Source organism: Parasteatoda tepidariorum, chromosome 3 (genome assembly GCF_043381705.1).
Source record: "Parasteatoda tepidariorum isolate YZ-2023 chromosome 3, CAS_Ptep_4.0, whole genome shotgun sequence".
Classification (NCBI taxonomy): Eukaryota; Metazoa; Arthropoda; class Arachnida; order Araneae; family Theridiidae; genus Parasteatoda; species Parasteatoda tepidariorum.
Window position 1 is genome coordinate 17223368 of NC_092206.1, and position 22119 is coordinate 17245486.

A 22119-nucleotide genomic window follows, 5' to 3' on the forward strand; every position below is an offset into this window, starting at 1 on the left:
TTTTCAAAAACTATTCTGCACACTATAATGCTTTTACTCTGTTTTTCAACCACCACTCTAAGCAATTAAAGCACAGTAAAGGTAACAGCAACTCTTTTAACCCATTATTGCACAGCATCATCAAATGAGGACATTTCCTAATTTTTCTTTCATAAAGATAAAAAATTTTGTGGTTAACCATTAACATTTATTTTGACAATGTTCTATTGTCTTAACTACAACTTATGAGCTGATATAAAAATCTTAAATCTCACCAAAATCTTAATACTACATAAATAATGCTGTTGGAACTTATTTTAAGGAGGTCGTAGCATAAAAAATATTCACTTCTCTGTTTAAACATAATTTTTTTAATAGAGATTTCAAGAAAAAGTCAGGCGTTAATAGATAGATAATTTTAGGGTCGATAAATATTACAGTAAAATATTTTAGTATTTATATTTTAAGTAAATCTTAAACCATGCCCAAAAACTTACCTAGAATTCTTTTTCCTTCCGTTCTACTGACAAATAAATTAAACCATGCGGTAACACATCCAGAGCATAACAAAACGAACAATGTGTGTTCTACGCATCTCAATCCCATTTTTTAAAAAAAATTTCAATCAGGGAGAAAGTTTTGCAGATTATCATAAATTCATTTTGGTAATCAAAATGAATTCCTCTGGTATCATTTCATTTTAATTATTATCCATTTTCGATGTCAATCACTTAGGTTAAATATATTGATCTCCTACTACGATAAAAAACCACTTAAAAATAAGTTTATAAATAATTTAGAAATTTATATCGAACTAAACTCAACGACTCGTCCATGGCGAAACTAAATTTCCCGCTCATGCTTAAATGAGGAACCGACAGGGAAACCACCCCAGACGGTGACACAGCCTTTTATGAAATTGGTTGCTAGGTTACAAGGTAAGCGGTAGCCATAGACAGGCACTTAGTTCAGCGCCACAAACGGAAGTATATTTTTGTCTCCCTGAAACAGTTCTAGAAAATTTAATTGGAAAACACCCAAAAAATTAGAATAATTGTTCGTAACCATGTGAAACCATTAAATCGTTTTCATATAACAAAAAATCAAACTTCATCTGTCACGTACTTCTTTATATATATATATATATATAATATAAGTTAGTGTAAAGTTTAAAAATGTGATGCGTTTATATATCGATCCTTAACTTTTCGAAAAATTTCTTATCAAATTTTTATAAGGTTAATATTCAGGGTGTTTATAAAGTCCCGGACCCATTTTGATGTTTAATAACTCATAAAATAATAAAGATAGATTAAAATTAACAGCATAAACGGTTAGATAGATTCGAAAAGTTTCATGACCCTTGTTAATGAACTTCCGCGTGTGCCCCCTTCGTCGCACGGAGAATATCAAGTCGCTAGTCAATTTCACGCCAGGTAGCGGCAAGCATGTCGGCATCCACAGAAGCTATTGCGGTCGTAATTCTGGCTTTTAGGTCATCAATGTTCGACACGATTCTGTAAACATTGTCCTTTATAAATCCCCAAAGAAAAAAGTCCAGCTGCGTTATATCAGGTGATCTGGGTGGCCAAGGAATTGGACCTCCTCGTCATTCAAAGAACTACGAACGATGATACCCTAATAAGGTGGTGCACCATCTTGTTGCAAAAAGACATGTGGCTGAAGCTCTTCTAGTTGTGGAAATACGAAGTTTTCCAACATGTCTAAGTATACGACTGATGAGACCGACGACTGATGAGACAGGAAGATGGATTGGGCGAGGAGGTCCAATTCCTTGGTCACCCAGATCACCTGATATAACGCCATATATATCACCCTGTATATTAGCCAAGGGAAAGTAGAAATGAACTTCAGTTATCGTCATTTAATATTTTTTTATGAAAAAATTTTGATACAGCGAGTGAATAAAGAGAAAAAAAGGCATCAGGGATGCAATAAATCAGTGTATCAGTTTGAAAATATGTAAGAAAAAGAGTATTACAAAGGTTAATCATAATTTTTTTCGTGATTTTTTACATTTTTGGTTTAATAAATTTGCCTTAAAATTATTTGACCAGCGTGATATATAATTCACACACGTATATAATATGTAAATAAATTCAATTAATGATGACAGATGATACTGGTGACTAAACAAAATTGATTAATTGAATTTACGAGACCTGAAATCAATGAATAACATTGCTAAGAATATTTATCAAAAACGCTTTTCTTTAGCTTGAAATTAGTTTCCTTAATGTTGCATGCCTTTTAAAAGATAAATAAAATAACTAATCTTTTGACTTATCCCTGCAGGTTTCATATTATGGGGTAAATTTAAGCAAAATCAACTGTTTATTTTCAAAAAAACATATTATTAAAAGACAGTATTTTTTTATCAGCTAATGTAGCATTCAGGAACAAGATATAGAATCAAATTATAAGAATTTTTTTTTTTATTAGATGTGTCCAAAACGGTGAAGCAACCATTTTTGCCAAATTTATAAAATTGTTCTCATTATCACGCTTCCCCCCCTTCTTTAAAAAAAAAACAACAACATGTTTGTACCTATATAACCTAACAATAAGGTTCAAAGAAATTAACATTAAAGATTCAAAATATCTAAGTTTTATTACTCATTGATAAAGTTTTTACCAATTTTATTTCAGTCAAAAATTGCAAATTCTGATTCATTTTCTTATTTTCTTTAAGCTAAAACTACGTATTTTAACTTCACAATAACGCAGCATATATTGAGTCTAAAGTTGTTCAGCTATTAAACTCAACATATTTTTAAAATTTCTAGATGCACTGACTGACAGAATTCATTTGCTTAAATTTTGTGTTGAACAAACCATTTGTATTCCTTATACGAGCAAATTACGAACGCGAACAACCAACTCTGGAAAAGAATTTCATTCTGAGTTGAGAAAAAAGTAGTTTGAGTGTGAAAAAAATGATATGAAAATTAGATTTTTGTAGAGAAACTTGAAGGAAACTGAATAAACTGAGGATGTCATGATAACGAGGAAAAAGTTTGTTGATGCGTAAACAAACTCAAGAGACAGTAAAAGAGGAATCGGTAGTGCAGATAAGTGATTCAACTGCAACTCGAAATGAAATGATTTGGCGATTTTAGAAGAATAACATATAAGGAAAATCGCTGCAGCAGGAAAATGTAAGATAACTGAAACTCCTTTTGAAATTCAACATATTCGTAAATATTTCGTAACAAGAGAAATTATTTTAAAGTTTTCTGTTGAATTCTTGCGTTATCACTTGAAAGTGTTCAGCGGAAGAGTTATTTCAAGTTCAGGGATAATTTTTTTTAAAAGATTATATTTTTACAGCACATTTAAGTTTTTATTATACTATAGCATAATAATTTACAAAGAGAATAGCTCTTTATTATAACATAATATGAAAGTACGGCAGTTAATGATTTCACCTTGAGTTATCATAGTTTGCTTATGTTTATGTAGTCAGCTAATTACGATATCTGCTTTTTGCAAACTGGCAACGTCATTTGCTAGGCTTATTGCAGTGAGTCTTGTAGGAGCATTGCAAAGTGACGTCGATTGTTTGCAAATAGCCCGATTTACCAAACAGCCTACGACGCATACAGCAACATCATATAGGGTGTTCTATAATGTCTATCCATAATATATAGTTTTAAAATTGTCAAAAATGAAACCAAAAATGTTCATACATTAGGGATTGCCAATTAATTTTTAATCTTTTGCAATTACTTTAATTCCATACGTAGTAGTCATAGTGGTCGATAAAATTTTTTTATTAGACAAACATAGCATGCAGTATTATCAAGAAAAAAAAAGAGGATTGCTATTAAAATTAAGTTTATAAAATAACATTTTGAATTTTATATATCTCAACATCTAGTTGAGCGAACGAACAGAATTGTTTAATGCTGTAAAATTAATATGGTTCTTTGCTGTGGTGGCTAAGAACAAGCATGTGGTTAGAATATTAGACAAATGACTACGAATGAAAAACAAAAGGGCAGCTGGAAATCTAACAAATTATTTTTAAAAAGTGAGGCCAAAAACACCATAACGTGTTTGATTGCCGAAGAAAACATAAATGAGTTCAAAGGTAGTTATTGGAAACACCTTCAAAATTCATCAGGCAATCAATTAATTATGATGTTTAAAATCCCATTTTTCTCCGTAGAAATCCGACAAATTTTTGATAGCGTTTTTGTTTCTCCTAAATTTGCGACCACTTAAGTAATTTAATTAATAATTTTTCATTAATTAATCGATAAATTAATTGATTATTAATTATAAAATTACTTATACATTAATTAATTAAATATTAATCAATTTATTATTAATTAATTAAATATTAAATTATTAATTAACTAATTAAATACTAATTAAATAACTTTTTAATTATTTGTTTATTTATTATAATTTTTTTAATTTAATTTTCAAAAATCTATTAAAAATGGTAATGATGTAACAAAATCTTTACTGTTCTACATATATTTTACAGTTACTCTTTCTTTTACTTTTTAAATGTATAATGCATTTCACAAAATGTATATTGCTTATTCTATTCTGTCTACTATAAAAATACTTTTGTAGAACTTTTAACTGGTTTGAAAAAAAATTATAAATTGCTAGTTGCACTTTCCGAGATAGGAATTAACGACACAACATTGTATCATAGAGAGCAATAAAGAAATTCAGATTTTGAAGAGGAACTTGAACTCACTATTCTAAAACAAAATAAAACCAAACGATATTAACCCTAAGTACGAAAACAACTAAACTTTTGGAACTATTTTGCAGACGTTATTATAGAACAAGCAATCAATCCCAGTAATAAAAACCAGTCCGATCAACCAATAAAACTCAAAATATTGCATCTCTGTCTCCCATTGCAGACTTCACGAACATTTCTTAGATATTAAAAAAAGAAGAAAGGGGTGGGAAAATGTGTACTTTTGATGGCTAAAATATACTTTCTAAATAGCTTTATTTGTATTTCGTTTGCTAAGTGAGAAAATTGGATTTTTATTGCAGAACAAGTGAAAAAAAAGTTCTAAGAAGAACGCCATTTCATGATTATAAAGTTTATGGCTTACATTTATATCAGAGACATGATCACAAATTTCGTAATGTTTCTGGGTTTTTTTTTTGTAATATAAATTATTTGTAGATTTTTTGGTATTTTTGTTCTAACAGATGAATATTAAAGTTTTCCCCATCATTTTCCACTTTTCTAGTATAAATTGATGAAAATAAATCACTGATGAAAATCTGAGCAGCAAATAGTTAGGAATCGAATATTATTTTAGTTTACTCATTTACTAAAATTTTAGTTTAAAAATCGTGATACTCAAATAAAAGCTGAAACTTTTTTTGAAGCTAAAATGTAACTAATCAGTAATATTTTATCGATTAATAAATACTAATTATTTATTGATCTTATTTATTAATCGATAACTTTTAATTTTAACCAAAGTGTAACAGTTTAGTACAAGTATTATTATTATTATTAATGTATTAATTTTTACTATTTGAAAAAAAAATTATGTCAAAGATTTTTAAAAACTGATAACTCAGAAACTATTTGGCCCATTTCTCTTCAAATTCGTATACTTTAAAATGACGTAATTCATACACTTAAATTAATATACTTTAAAATGACGAAAACTTTTCTAATACTCACAATTCAAAATATATTAGACTATCATTAATTAAAATATAAGTATTATAAAAAAAATTTTTTTTGTAAAGAAATATCTTTGATAAAGCGAACTTTGTAACTGTGTACAAATATTTTTCGATTTGCTTTGAAAGTTCGAGATGTAACCAAAAAATGAAATGAAATTTAAAGGATTAAAACTTTTGACTGCCCTACTGACCAAATATAAAAGACCACATTTTCAAATTACAGCTGCCCTTCATATTTCAAGGGTCAGAAATTTTTACAATTCGTAAAAATGATTATAATTATTCAGTGAAAATATGTTTTTGTGTCTCATTTCTTAACTTAAAATATCATTTGAGTTAATTAATTAGCATATTTAAGATCGTGCTCTCAAACCATCAAGATTGAGTCATCATAGTTCGTGAAAACCCGTCCATTAAATCTTTGATAAATTTGATTCACCGTTTTGCTCCCTTACACTGAACTTATTATCAAATAGTTTTTTTATTTTTTCCTAATTTTTTTAATTAATGCAAATAATCTTTAACCCTCTGATCGTCTTGGCTTTCATCTAATTTTTAGATGCGGGCTTTTCTGTATGAAAAATCAGGTTTCTTCATGTCATTGAGTGGGAAAAAGTGCGTAGCAGGAATTTTACAATACAATTTTGCGCAGGAACTCAACGATTGGAGAGTTAAAACAAAATTTTTCGATGCAGTTTAAAAAAATAACGTCTTTCAAATTCTTTGCAATCATAATATTTATAATCCATACTAGCAACCAAATATAGTAAGAAGTTATCAAATCAAACCAAATAGCGTGTCTTGGTGACTTATTTCGTTCAGAGGATAGCAAACCCAGGTAGCTGTTAACCTTCAACTAGACAGATAGCATTAGAAAACAAAAAGACCCTCTCTGAGATGTTTTGATGACCCGGAGAAAGATTTCAGTCATTAAAAATGACTAATTGGAAATGACAGGCATCTAGCAGCAACTCCTTAGGACGGCCCTGGTCTGCTCTGGGCTATAATGCCAAGAAGATTCTTCTAAAAAAATGGTGGATATGTAAAAATAAATAATCCTAAAACACTTAATTTTGTTTTAAAATAAAATCTGATAAGCAAAAAATAAAGATTTTTGTGGTAGAACACGTTAAGTAACGCTTTGAAAATACATAATTTTTAAGTCTTCATTGTAAATCATAGGTTTCACTTAAAGAACTTTAGTTTAGAACAAAAGTTTTAAAACACGTTGGTTTTCAGTGAAAGAAATACTTTGCAAATACCTTTTCAATGTTTCGATACTTAATAAATCTGATTTTTTTCAAAATCCATTATAAATGGAATGCTCTTTAATTGTACAGTGTGCAAGAAAATAAACGGGTCACCCTGAATAACGTTTGATCCAATAATCGGATCTTCAAGTACTGGGACTCAATCTTAATGGTTCTAAGGGGTGATCTCAAATAGGCTAACTAATTAGTGTAGACGGTATTTTGAGTGACGAAACCAGACTCAAATACTTACTTTCTCTGAATAAACATACCTTTTTTTCGACGGATTCAGATTTCTGGCCCTCAAAATATAGTGGGCAGTCGCAATCTGAAAAATATGGTCTGCATAGTTTGGTCAGGAGAGTGATCCAGAGTTTGGATCCCTTAATGATAATTTCACTCTTTGCGTGTTCGTTATTTCTCGAAAACTTTTTAAACGAATTGAAAAATTTCTGCACACAATTATAAAATTCATTTATCCAAAGATAATTCCATACCCAAAATAAATTTTAACAAACATTTTTTAATTTTTATTATTTTATTAAGCAATAGTCAGAAAAATTTTGCATAATAAGGTGTACAATTTTTTTACATCATTTTAAAGTACGTAAATTTGCAAGGCAAAATACAAAATTTGACCTGGTACAAAAGTTCTCGAAATATAGCAAAATACGCAAAAAATTTGGATCATTCTCCTGATCAAACTAAGGAAACCATATTTCCCAGATTGTGAATACCCTCTATATTTGGAGGGTCAGAAATCAGTCGAAAAAAAGGCATGTTTATTCAGAGAAATCCTGTTTTTGTGACTGATTTTGCAAATTAAAAATATTAGCATATTTGAGGTCCCTCCCCATCGAACCATTTAGTTTTAGAATGTGAAAATTCGACTATTAGATCAAAAGTAATTTAGGATGGTCCATTTATTTATATTTTTTGCACAATGTACATCATTTCAAACTTTAGCTTACGAATTCTTTCTACTACACGTATAATTTTAAGAGTAAAAAGCTTTTTGAAACAAAAATAAAGAGAGCATGAAAGAAATTATCTTGTATCTCAATGAGTGGTATTTCCCCCTGAAAAGTGGAGGAGAACATTTCCCTTGCAATGAGCCTAAACCGCTGAATCTTGTTTTTAAGTCCGCTCTCTATTTCTGCGCTTATTAAATTGCAATTTAGATGAGTGCTTTCTCCTGTATTTATGGTACCTTCCCAGAAAGTTCCGGTTAATCAAAATACCTTTCTCTTGTAAGGTGAAGATGATCAATTACCTTTTCTACTTAGGGTTGTAATGTTTTTTTCTTCATTATAAAATGAGCCAAAAAATATTTTGTAAATATGAATGTTAGAATTGCTTGCTTTCACGATTTTGATTCTCGTAGATTTATGTGCTTCGAAAAAAAAATTGGAGGAGAGGAAGAAATTACTTTGGTTGCTATAGGATTGCAATATCTTTTAAGCTGTAATAAAAATAATAACATTTAACAAAACTCATAATAATAATTCAGTTTTTATCTTATAAATCATTAGTAGCTATTCTCTTTTATACTCAAATATTTGAAATGATTTTTAACTATGACTATTACACACCGTTATTAGTGAAAATAATATTTCAAATATTTCATAAAAGGTTACCTCATTTTCTTTGTTATTTCCTAATTGAGGGTAGAAAAAAGTTATAGTAATAAATAAAAATAAATATAAGTATATTACGATGAGGTTATAAAGATAAATTTTCCAACCTAGTATTAAATTAATTTAATTACAAAATTTATGCATTTAAAATATGGGGGTATAAAATAATATTGAGAGAAAAATATGTAAATACGAAAATGAAAATTAAAGTTTGTTACCTAATAATGAAAATTGATATTTAAATTTTCAACAACTTTTGCTAAATAAAAATAAAATGAATGCAAATAGTTTTTTTTTAAAAAATTGAAATTTTAACAAACCAAATTGATAAACAGTAAATGTATTGCGTACAGCAAAATGGGAGGTAAAATATATAATGAAATGTGACGCACAAGTTATACCACTTTTACTACTGTTTGAATCTTACTACTATTGCACGTATTATTTGTTGTTAATCTAAAACTTCTTGAATTTAATTTTTAACTGTGGAGATAGCTTTGTTTTAAATCATTGGGACAAAGCAGAGTTAAATACCTTTTCATTAAGATTTGCGCGAAAATTACTAATATTCATATCAATTTTGGAGAAATTTTCGAATATAGAATGGTCTGTGCCGTAATGAAGATAAGTTTTCCTTTTTTTTTTTTTTTTTTTTTTTACTTTTTGCTTCGAATTTTTTTTCTTTCTATTTTTATTTGTGTTTGATCCATGGACTATTCATACTATATACTATGGTACTATATATTATAAGCATACATGGTACTTTTGTCTAAAAAAAAATGAAAAATGCAGCAAAAATTAAATTTTTTTTAAATAAAATTTAGACCCTAGCATGAAAAACGCAAATTAAAATAAAGAAAAATAATAAAATTTAGGTATAAAAGAGTTAAAGAGAAATTTTCAAAATTTGAAATTCCTTTGACCGAAAAAAAAACCAAAATCACCTTTTGTAACTGTTCCAAAATGGAAATTCAAAATTTTAAACAGCAATGCCTACAGTTCTCCCTCACCGGTCGTTTGTCACGCAAAGTGGTCATAAAATACTCCACCTTTTCCTAGCTCTCATTTTTCCCAGGTATGCAATTAGATCTGATTTAGAAGTGATCGTACCTATCGTGGAATGGCGCCAAACTCCTGGTTCCCGTCCGTCTGACTATTTCTATGACTAGAATGAGAAGTGATGGACTTTTCCCCACCATTTCTGCCTCTATTATCACTTTTTTTTTTTTTCATCGTTTAATTTGTTAATGTGGGCTGGTGCTCAAGATCTAAAAACTACCGATATGTTAATTCAGAGGATATTCCCATAGTTCTCGTTTACTTTTTTTCTTATTTATTTAAATAAGATACAGTGTCTGGAAAGCAAAGAAAAATGCTAATCTGGATCATTTTTTTCCCCTTCTTCTTTTTGACAAAAGAAGAAAAAAATAAGCAAGACAAAGTTGAGTCAGGCAAGACTTATTATTCAGATTTAAGAAAAGTTCATGTCTATGAAACACGTATATTTCCACATTAATGATAGCTGAATAGGAGAAACGTGAATTTCTGGATGAGATTCAGTTTCCCTGAAGAATTAAAAAAAATATATTAAATAAATTAACTTACACTCAGAGAGTGATCGATGGAGTTTGGTGATAGTTTTTATTCTATATTGCAGAGGTGGCCAACCTGCGAGCCACATGTGGCTCTTTGATGGATTATTTGTGGCTCTCGATAAATGTATCCGAGTTCCCTTTCAATTTTTGTGATATTATATTCTAAAAAGTTATTATCGCTTCTTATGTGTTTCAAAATGTCTTTTAAATTACTGATAACAAATATAAAAGACTAAGTGCAACGTTGTTCAATTCAAGGAGAGTTTTCCATTTCCAATATAGTTATGACACAAAAAGCATCTGGAGAATTAGAATTAATAGAGCTGCAAGAAGAACAAGCTCTACAATTAAAATAGAAGTCGACGTCGATTACTAAATTTTGGAAATTTGAACCAGAATCGAAGTATTAAAAAAGGCTGATTGTAGAATTATTTCAATATTCGGAACAACGTACTTATGTGAATCATTTTATTCCACTTTAAAATTCGTGAAATCCAAAAACCGATTAGTATTAACTAACTAGCATCTGAAAAAATTACTGAGAAGTGCTGCCACCAATTATTCACCAAATTTTAGAGAATTATCAAGTAAAATAAATGTGTTTAATTTTTAACATTTAAATTCAATACACATATTTTGCACTTTTGCTTATATGTTCTCAATAAATATAATTTATGTAAAAAAAAATCTTAAGACCTTTTTTGCATACCTTTTAAATACGTATTGAATTGCGGCTCGCAAAAAATTTCACATTTTGAAAAATGGATCGACTATCAAGGAGCTTGGCCACGCCTGCTATATTGTATAACTGAGTGAACTTTCGCAATTCTTATTTGTTTTGCGAACTAAGTTTTGAAATTACTTCACATATAACATTTAAGTAAAAAAAATAATAATGTTTTATCAGATAAAAAAGAAAGTCATGTCGTAATCGGTTCACAGCATAAGATATTTGAATTAGAAATTCACATTAAACCTACTAAAAATAAGTTTTAAGTAATGTTAGTTAAGTTCGAGAAGTTTAAAATGTCACTGAGAAAAAGGAAACGTTTAAAACAAAAATATCAATCATATAGTCAATTCTCGAAATTAGCTATATTTCAGCCATATTAGCTATATTTTAATATATAAATAGCTATATTTATTTTTAGAGAAATTGATAATGTTTTGTAGAAAGTGAGAAAAAAATAACTAACCGATTTACTTTGACAAGTAAAATAATGTGCTAAAATGCTTTTACTAGATTCGAACATTTAGAGGGATTATTGCAAACAATATAACAGATTATAAATGATGGAATCCTCGGCAATATAATGCAAAAAGTTTTTTATAGCTTTTTTTTAGATTTTTTTTTCCTAAGCTTAGACAAAAATGGAGAAAATGATTTTTTTTATTTTATCGAACTGCTACACTCAAAACTTCTTTATTAAATCAGTTCCCAAAATCAAATAAAAGGTTTTATTATTATAAAAAATAACAAAAGTAATTAATTAATCTAAATAAATTGAAATTCAGGAAACTGTTTATCTACACATGAAAAAAAAATATTCGTTCTTACAGTTAACCATATTTCCCTAAATATTTATACCATATTAATACTAATATTAATACCATATTTCCATATATTTGCATTTGATCTCACCTACACTTTTACCAGAAATGGAAAGGCAATTATTTTTATCCTTTTATTGATGCCTTTGGCGGAGTATAATGTTCTATATTGATCTATTTTGGGAATATTACCATAATTACCTAACACAGTTATGGCCTATTGCATTAATTCCATTGACGTTGCAGTTGAAACTGTGCCTGTCATTTGTATTCCCAAGGATCGATCATTTCGAAGATTGATAGATCAATTATAACTTCCGTATTACCTCGAATAAAATACACCGAAAATTAGGTGCTTTAGAATATTATTATGTTTGATCTATGTTGTGCATATTGGAATTACAAGTTATGGAACTTTATAATTTTTGTCCTTGTTTTTTTTTAAAATATACAAATTCAAAGTACAGCGAAAAGAATTCTTATTTAGTTTTTATTACTAAAATGTTAAAAGTAGAATGTTTACATTATTGTATTAATATAATATTATTATTATTATATTATCATATTAATAGAACGTTTATATATTTATATGTATGGATATTATTATATTTGATTCAAGACGTTTTAGATCAAGTATAATAGTATAATCAAATTCGTATGATAATATTATTATTTGTTTGATAGTATTAAATTATATTTTTGATCTAACACATCTTAAATAATTAACATAATATTATAGTTTAACAAATAATCCTAAGAGACTGAAAAGGTTCTTAATTGCTTGATTTAAGACTTCATTCGCGTTAAAAATATACAACATGGAAATAACAATAGACGTGTTTCAAGAGCTCAAAAATTGGCACTCGTTTTCAAGACTTGCTAGGCGTGAATGATGAGAAAAAGTGATTTGAAATATAAAGCGTAAAGTTTGCCCACGAAAAAATGGAAAAATAAAGGTGAGAAACAAAACTAGAAAAACCACAATTGCTGAGAGAGAAAAAAGATGAAAAACAGAAGGCTGCTGTAGTTTTTTGATTTTTTTTTCCTCACTTACATTTTCTCGATGCCAACTTTAAGTTTTATATTTCAAATCACTTTTGTGTCTTATCATTCACGCCTGGCAAGTCTTGAAATTGGTTGCCAATTTTTAGTTTTATTATTATTATTCTATTTATTTCTGTCCCGCAGTGGACTGATCGTTTTGACACGGTTCCCAGTAGATCACCAAAGTCAAGCATCACTGGCTGTGGTCAGTGTGCGGGTGGGTGACCACTTGGATCAGTCTACGTAGGGGCCGAGGGTGTGCGGTATTGGTCCTCGTTAAACTCTTCTACCGTAAAGTGCTCGACTTCGCGTGGAGGTCGTTGGGCTACCGAAGCGGGGGTGCCATCCCCTCTGCAGAGGATCAAAATTGTGATGGCATGTCTTCAGATCATCCTCAGGGATGTTTCCCAGACCGTCGCCAATAGCCCATTGTGCAGCTCTAGTGTAACGTAAATGGACTACAACAGCAACTATTTATTTCTATTTTGCATATTTTTGACGCGGATGAAATTTAAATTAAGTAATAATATTATAATATTCAATTATTTTATGAAAGAAGGCTAGAAGAAATATAATGCTTAGGCCTTTTTTCTAATTGCTCATGTATTTCTATATAATTTTATTTTTGATTTTATAACCTGTGTTGAACAGCCGACCCATTTCCGACTATCAACGTTCAACTCCGTATCCTTGAAACTTTGAACCCAACTCAGGAGACGAGTGAACTCACGGATCAATCATTAGGTTAAACTAGCTTTCGTGAAGGAATTTTCAATGGAACTAACCAGAACATTCCGGAGTTACATGGAGTGTTACATGGAGAGAAAAACATGGTAAAATTTCTATGGATTAGGTGGCAGGGGGATTTTTTAACCCATTATATGTGTATCATACGGTATACTTCACGTCAGCGTTGTGGTTGGTGCAGGCAGGTAGCAGAAATCGAATCAACCAGCCAATGCCCCTCGAACCTGGGTTAATTTATTGGGAGGCCAACGTTCTAGAAAGCCTGAGCCACCGCAGCTCAATTATTTCTATTTTATTTAATTTTATAACCGTCGTTGAACAGTCAACCCAATTTTTGGGTTTACAACTACTAATGTTCAACTCCGTAGCCTTGTCATTTTGAACCCAATCCAGAAGACAATAGAAATCCTGGATCAAGTATTGGGAGAAATTTGCCTTCGTGGAGGACTTTTTGATGGAACTAACTCACATTTGCGTTACATGGAGTTAACTAGTTAAACTAATTACTAGTTTATAAAACTAGTTAGTTTTTTNAGCGCTATATGTTGAGCCACCCAATCTAGATTTGGCATGTGACATTTTTAGCGGCAATTATTGGTTGATTTTCTAGCGTTGCCATTCGGAGAGTTGTAATGAGGCTTTTTTTAACGCCGTGTAAGAGAAATATATATATAGATTTTTGATCTAACACATCTTAAATAATTAAACATAATATTATAGTTGAACAAATAATCCTAAGAAACTGAAAAGGTTCTTAATTGCTTGATTTAAAACTTCATTCGTTTTAAAAATATACAAGATGGAAATAACAATCGACATGTTTCAAGAGCTCGAAAATTGGCACTTATTTTCAAGACTTGCTAGAATGATAAGAAAAAGTGATTTGAAATATAAAACGTAAAGTTGCCAACGAAAAAAATGGAAAAATAAAGGTGAGAAACAAAATTAGAAAAACCACAGTTGCTGAGAGAGAAAAAAGATAAAAAACAGAAAGCTGCTGTAGTTTTTTGAGTTTTTTTTTCCTCAGTTATATTTTCTTCATGCGAACTTTAAGTTTTATCCTTGTAACTTTGAACCCAAGTCAGGAGACTAGTGAACTCACGGATCAAGCATTAGGCTAAACAAGCTTTCGTGAAAGAATTTTCAATGGAACTAACCAGAACATTCCGGAGTTACATGGAGCGTTACATGGAGAGAAAAACATGGTAAAATTTCCATGTATTAGGTGGCATGGGGATTTTTTAACCCATTATATGTGTATCATACAGTATATTTTACGTCAGCATTGCGGTTGGTGCAGGCAGGTAGCAGAATTGGAATCAACCAGCCAATGCCCCTCGAACCTGGATTAATTTATTGGGAGGCCAACGTTCTATAAAGCCTGAGCCACCGCAGCTCAATTATTTCTATTTTATTTAATTTTATAACCGTCGTTGAACAGTCAACCCAATTTTTGGGTTTACAACTACTAATGTTCAACTCCGTAGCCTTGTCATTTTGAACCCAATCCAGAGGACAATAGAAATCCTGGATCAAGTATTGGGAGAAATGTGCCTTCGTGGAGGACTTTTTGATGGAACTAATTCACATTTGCGTTACATGGAGTTAACTAGTCAAACTAATTACTAGTTTATAAAACTAGTTAGTTTTTTTAATATCTTTGCAAAATTTTAGGGAATATTTGAAGCGTTGAAATTATTATTATTTAGAAAGAGATATGAAATTAACTCAAATTGTTGAATATGACTGATAAATAAAATTGCTAATAATAATTATAAATCCATACTTTTATAATCAATGGTAACTTTGTTTTGTGATAAAAAAAAATCATGCTTTGGACTTTGGTCAAATGTTAGGATATGAGTTTTAACCCTTAAGCGAAATATTTGTCAGAATTTTTTTTTCTTCAAAAAAACAAAGACAAATAATAATTTTAGTATTTTCAAATGAAACTTCCTTATATTGAAATCAATATAAAATTTAAATGACTTTTTGAAATCAAAAGTTTATAAAAATTTAAAACCGACATTGCACACTTAAGACATATTTTCTGTACGAATAACTAATATAATTGCTTGCTAAGACTTCGACAATAACAAAAATTTTAAGTAAACTATAAAATGCTTACGATGCAATGCTTAATGTACTAAACTCTTAAAGCATGTTTTTTGTAGCTCTTGCTGCGGAAGATTCTTTTGCTGCATTAAACCTCTTAAATTAGTTTTCTAAGAAACTTTTTAATCGATGAAAACATATTGACAATTTTTAAAGAGAGATAAAATTGATTTGTTGTAAACGCACAAGACCAGCTCTTGATCTCTATATTCAACTCATTAGCTCAGAAGACTAATGTTAAATATTTAGAAGATGAGGACAAAGAGTGTTTCGTCTAGTAGTTATAGAAAAAAAGCATGACATTCGACGAAAACTCAACTGTCTATTCGATAATAATACAATTCAGACGCAAGGCATATTAGGAAATATTATGCCGGTAATTTTAATATTTGATAGAAGCATTTTAATATTATAAGCATTAAATAATGCAATATTAGTTGTTACTATTCGTTCTTTTTCTGATTAAGCTTACTTTTTTTCGACTGATTTGCATTTTTTACTATCACTGTATGGGAAACACGGAAATCTGGAAAATATGGTTCCGATAGCATAGTCAAGAAAGCTAACTATAGCTCGGAAGTTTATTAAGCAAATCAAAAATGTTTTCGCACAAAATTATATATTAAGTTTACCCAAAGATAATTTCGCGCAAAAAATGTTTTGAATGTTTTTTTTTAAATGTTTTTTTTTAAATTTTTTTACATTATTTTATTTAATAAGGATAGAAAATATTATGAATTGTAAGGTATGCAAATTTTTACATCATTTTAATCAACGTAATTTTAAATGTCAGAATTTGGAATGTAATTTTAAAAATATGACAATTCTGAAATTTTATAATTCAAAAACTATTTAGCTGATTTCAGTTAAGTTTTATATGTCATTTAAAATTACATAGTGTACATAGCAAATATGCATACATTACAATTTAATATTTTTTACTCTTATTAAATGAAATAATAAAAAATTATAAAATACCATTTGCATTTTTTCTTCGCATGTTTTTTTTTACATCTTTGGGTAAATTTAATTTATAATCGTGAGTAAAAGGTCTTCTATTTTCTTTAAGACATTTCGAAATATGGCTAAATAAGCGGATAGAGAAATTAAAATTAAGGGACCCTAACTTTCGACCCCTCTCCAACCGAAACTATTGGGATCACATTTTCCAGATTGCGGTAACCCCCGTCAATAATTTACGTTCCGCGACCCGGAATTTCACTAATTTAAATTTCGCTATTTACTTAATATCCTGTCAACAAGACATTATTCTGCCTTTTTAGTTCTCGCTTTCGTTTCTTAAATTCTCGTTCACGCGCTATTACTAATTTTTTTACGCAGATTTGTTAGAGAAAAACGCAACTTCAAAAAGATTTCCAAGAAAAACGAGACTTTAAAAAAAAAAATCCCATTATAACTTCAGCTGGAGGTAGTGAAATACTGAAGGGAAACACAAAAGTATACTATATTTATAATTTAAAAGAGGCATTTTATTACAAAACTAGATTATATACACGATGTAAAAAAGTTAGGAGAATGTCAAATAACACAAAAAATATACATCTGAGCGAAAAAGAGAAAATAAACGCTTTCAATAGTTTTTAAAAGCAATCCAATGATACCAAACTCTATCTTCCAACCCCACTGGAGGGTGGGATGGTGAGCAACTTTAAAATTTTTAAAAATATCATATAAATTAATCTAAATTACGCATTTTCATTAACTCATTCATAAATACTCGCATATCAGCTACTAGAACAATTTCTAGTGTTGAATTTCAGAAGCGTGAGAAATAGAAAGTAGAAAATAATTAGATATATATCAGTGAAAACTATTTAGTTCTATTGGAAATCTCCAGTGGTTGGTACTCTTGAAAACTGATCTGCATATGTTGCAAGTGCATACCTGATTTCCTCCGGGGAATTTATAGACAAAGATCTTAAAAATACTCCGGCTCCCACTATAATTGCATGCAAAGCAGATTGAGAATCCTTCACTTTGACTGAATCCATAGCATCTTCTATGGATTTTGCATTCAAGCGATCCAAGACTTGATAGTTGTCCTCAGTTACGATTCCAGCTCTCTGCATGATGAGCTGTAAAGTATTAGAAGTAACTTTGAAAAATTCCAAAGGTGTTAAATTAGGGAAAGCTTGCGCAGCAGCAACAGCAAGTCGCTGAGGAAGATCTCCAACCTCATACAGACCGTTATCAAGGGCAAAGTAAACAGCTTCATTATAGAAATTCTCTCTTACTTCATCGGGAGACAACGAAACATCAAACAAGATAGGGCAAATGCCATCCAGTTTCGAAACGTGCAAGTTGTAGGCTGCAAATTTAGTTATAATATGAGTGTTTAAATCGGTCTCTTCCAGCTGGCTGTCATCATTGTCGGTGATTGGACTGTTCTTAAGGCCAGCAGCTCTGTGTGGTTGAGGAATATTTAACCTCGCAATACTTTGGAATAAATCTTGAGAGAATGTCTGAGATATTACACCGATTATCAAAAATGCGAAAATGGCTGACATTATTAGTTTGAGTGAGTGAATGTGAAAATTTTATTATCTACTGTTGCTTTAAATAATTTCAAGCATTTACTCAGGTGCGACTATAACGCAAATTGAATTAAAATCATTCTATCCAGGCATAATTAAGATTGCTTAACCTTATATTTGTAGTCCGTTTATGTAAACATCATAAATTTCGCGTGTCTAAATCTTGAAATGGAAAACTACAGAATTAAATGCGTACCTGCAATCAAAAGTTGTTTCAGTGAATCAATAATTTCATTTGTAAAATTTGTTTAATAATTTGTTAGTGTACAGAGTAAAATAAACTCATCATCCTGAATAACTTTTGATCTACATTCATGTACTAGGACTCGGTTTTAATGTTTCAACGGGTTGACATCGAACATACTAAGTGCAGACGATATTTTAATTTACTAAATCAGACACAAAAACGTTCTTTTTTTGAATATACATTTTTTTTCCGACGGATTTCTGACTCTTAAAATATAGGAGGTAGCCACAGCCTGGGCTCCATTAGTTTGATTAGAGAGGAGAGAGACTCTAAGTTTGAGCCAATAATGTTAGTTTTTACTTATATCACCTTATCCCGAAAATGTTTTAAGCTAATCGAAAAATGATTTCACTCAAATTTATAAAATTCATTAATTCAGAGATAATTCCATTTAAGAAATAATTTTTAATAATTATTTTTATTATTTTATTGAGTATTTTGATAAGTTTAAATTTGCAATACAAATTTTTACACCATTTTAAATAATGTAATTTTTAGTCAAAATGCAAAATTTGAACGAAATATGTCGTATAGTTCCTGAAAAATCTAATTTTAAATATGCGACGTTTTTAAAATTCAATTTCTCGGGAATTATTCTATCGAAATTTCGTTTATTTTGGAATTTTTATTGTTGCTATGGTATCAATATTTAGTTATGTTTCATTTTTAATTTTCCAGCCAAAAGGCTAGAGTTCAAGTACAGCAAATTGTGAGTGTACAAATTCAGATCATTGAATATAAAAATATAATTGTTTTTTAAGTCCTTTTGCAAAGTTTGTTCCTGGAAACAATTTTTTAGCAGACAATTAACTTTTTATGAGAAAATTAAAAAATTATTTGGCATATAACAGCATAAATAACTTGATAAAAGTGGAGCTATCATAGTTTTTTTTTTCCCGAATGGCAGGCACTGAATTTGAATCTTTGCCTATGAAGTTGCCGGAATTTTAACTCATTTAGCGTTACCCAATGGGCACCTGTGAACTAAAGTCACGGAGGCGAGCAGCGTTGCCCACGCCACACTGCCACAAACCCGTTTATAGGGTGGGCCACATTCACACATCACACACACCAGAGGACAGCACAAAGAGAGAGAGAGAGAAACATCCATACTCAGAGCGGGATTCGAACCCGCAGCAAAGTGGCTTCGCAGTCGGGCGCGTTAACCGCTCGGCCACCTGGCCGGCAGTTTTTAAAATTTAATTGTATCACGAAATAAATGATTTTTTAACATTAAATTTATATATAAAGAATACTTTGAACAATTAAGATATTTTTGAAGGCAAAGGAAAATAATACGAACCTGGAATTATCAGATTCCGCCAGATAAAATTACCTAGTTGATCACTCTATGCTAAGTCTACGAGGAAATGTTTGTTTAGTTTTATTTCAGTAAATTTTGGCTCTGGATCAATCAGAAATTTATGCGTCTATGTCGTAACTCTTTAACGAAGTTAAATGTGAGGAACTCTAAATATGCATAATTTAATTAACAAGCTTACTTCTAACAACGCATATGCAAAGATTAAATATCAATTGGAAGGGGTTACGTGTTTATTTGTAATTATATATTAAATCTTGCCAAACTAGTTGACAGCGCAGGACGAAGCATTTCTTCAATATTCTTTCGGTTTGATCGGTCCATTGATTTTTTGTCTCCTCCCACAAATATGACGTAGAAAAAGCTGAAAGATTATTAATTTTTTTTTATTTCCAATGAGCTGCACAATCGGTCTTGCCGATGAGCAGACCTAGTGCCTTCTCCAGAGGTGGTATCCACTCTTTCAGTGGCCACCACAATGGGTGAGATACGGTTGGTCATGTTAATTTGGACGTCTTGTTTCTGCCACACTAGATGGCAGCACCGATACTCTATTTGGATGCTAAAGTGCACAAGGAATTTAATTTTGCCAGAAATACCAAGAGTCAATAAGGCACTCCAGGGATCTTTTACATGCCGCATAATCATACGACATGGCCGCTGAGGATTTTCTGCATCCAGAAAATCCGATGTCTGGATCGAACCCGCAGACTTGGGCTCAGAAGGCCGACGACAAACAAACTGCGCCACCCAGCCACTGAAAAAAGGTAAAAGATAGTTTATGGTAATTTCAGAATTCGCTAAAAACTTTTTTTGCTACTTCTAGAGAAAAATTTTCTAAAGACTTGGTATTAAAATCTATTTTCACTCCCGAATCCTTCAATAACTCAACAAGTTCTTAGTGCAATTTTAATGGTAAATGAGTAATTTTTTCCAAATTAATTATTCGATATTATCCGATTCTTTGCGTGTCTAATGTTTATTTTCATGCACATTGCGTAAAAATATTTCTCAGCATAAAATTATTGCAATATATTAAACAAAATATCAATATTTTGCTAAAAAAATTTTGCCACCCCCTACAGCAGGCTTTGCGACCCAAAAATTAAGAAACTGATTTAAAAAAAAAAAATTAATAAAAAAAAGAAAAAAGAAATTGAGGAAAAAATTTGCGATACAATTACTTCAAACTCTTATAATTTTTGTATTAACATTTTAATTTATTAATATAGATTTTTTGATACTTTGTATATAGATTATGTATAATATTAGCTACGCTTCGGAACTGAAAGCTATTGTATAAGCGTGAAGTCATTTTTTATCATGCTTTTAAGAATGTTTAGAATTTTTGTTTTTTTTAAAAAAACAATATTTAGCTTTACATTAAGTTCTATTTTATTGTTTATTTGATATTTTTTAAAGACTTTTGTTCGAAACACATGCAGTCGTATTATTGCTCTAGATAAAAAATTATTTGGATGTTTATACAATGCAATTTGTTGTAGAACAGTTAGCGTGACATGAATAATTGATAGTTTTTAAGCATAAATTTGTCATTATTTTGAAAATTATTTGTCATTATTCCTTTGGTGATCATTATCACCAAATTGGTTAACAAATAACTTATTGTTAACTATTAAAATAACGTTTTAGAATGAAATTATTAGAATGACATTATTAGAAAAGCATTTGAACGTTGAAAAACTTTATCAGCATACATAATTTATTTATGGGAAAAGTTTTCTCGGGGGGCTCAATTTAATTTCAAACTCACACTGTAAAGTAGAAACTTGAATTGTTTAACCATTCTTTTATTTGTTGTATGGTTTAATTTAAAGTTAATAAGTAATAACGAGTTCTGTTAAAAACTTATTGTGTTTATTTAAATTTTGTTTCTCTGGTTCGATAAGTTTTTATTGAGTAAACAGTTATAATACCAATCATATGATAATAATCTAGCGGTAATAATAGTATTCTCACATTATTTGAGCTGAATTATTTAAAAGTTATAAAATTTATATACTATTTGTCTTGAATTTTTCTTCTATCATTTAAAACTATCACTTTAATTTTATCATTTTGAAGCTAACATTTAACTTTCTATAATGAATGTATTGAAATATTCATTAAGTCGGCCAGGTGGCCGAGCGGTTAGCGTGCCTGACTGCGAAGCCATAGGCAGCGGGTTCGAATCCCGCTCTGGGCATGGATGTTTCTCTCTCTCTTTGTGCTTATCTCTGTTGTGTGTGTGTATGATGTGTGAATGTGGCCCACCCTATAAACGGGTTTGTGGCAGTGCGGCGTGGGCAATGTTGCTCGCCTCCGTGACTTTGGTTCACAGGTGCCCACTGGGTAACGCGAAATGAGCAACAATT

The 22119-nt window shown here is 30.2% G+C and overlaps 2 protein-coding genes across 5 annotated transcripts in view; both read right to left on the reverse strand.

Annotated features, from left to right (window-relative positions):
* Nucleotides 1-22119, reverse strand: part of LOC107455419 (tyrosine-protein kinase RYK) — a 52053-nt gene that overhangs the window by 27281 nt on the left and 2653 nt on the right. The window contains exon 1 of one of the 4 annotated variants that reach the window (XM_043047117.2): nucleotides 19727-19839. The exons of 1 other annotated variant lie outside the window; for it this stretch is intronic. Coding sequence is in view for 1 of the 3 variants with exons in the window: in XM_043047029.2 (XP_042902963.1) it covers nucleotides 477-585 (109 nt within the window). In the remaining 2 variants the exon portion in view is untranslated. Of the gene's footprint in view, nucleotides 1-476; nucleotides 895-9513; nucleotides 9646-19726; nucleotides 19840-22119 lie in introns of those variants that run through there. 2 more of the 4 variants (XM_043047070.2, XM_043047029.2) reach the window with 2 other exon arrangements.
* On the reverse strand, nucleotides 17090-18121 carry LOC139425124 (uncharacterized; the record flags this gene model as incomplete). Its single annotated transcript, XM_071178370.1, is given in 1 exon segment — nucleotides 17090-18121. A coding segment is annotated over 1 exon segment (659 nt), but the record flags the coding sequence as incomplete, so codon positions are not given.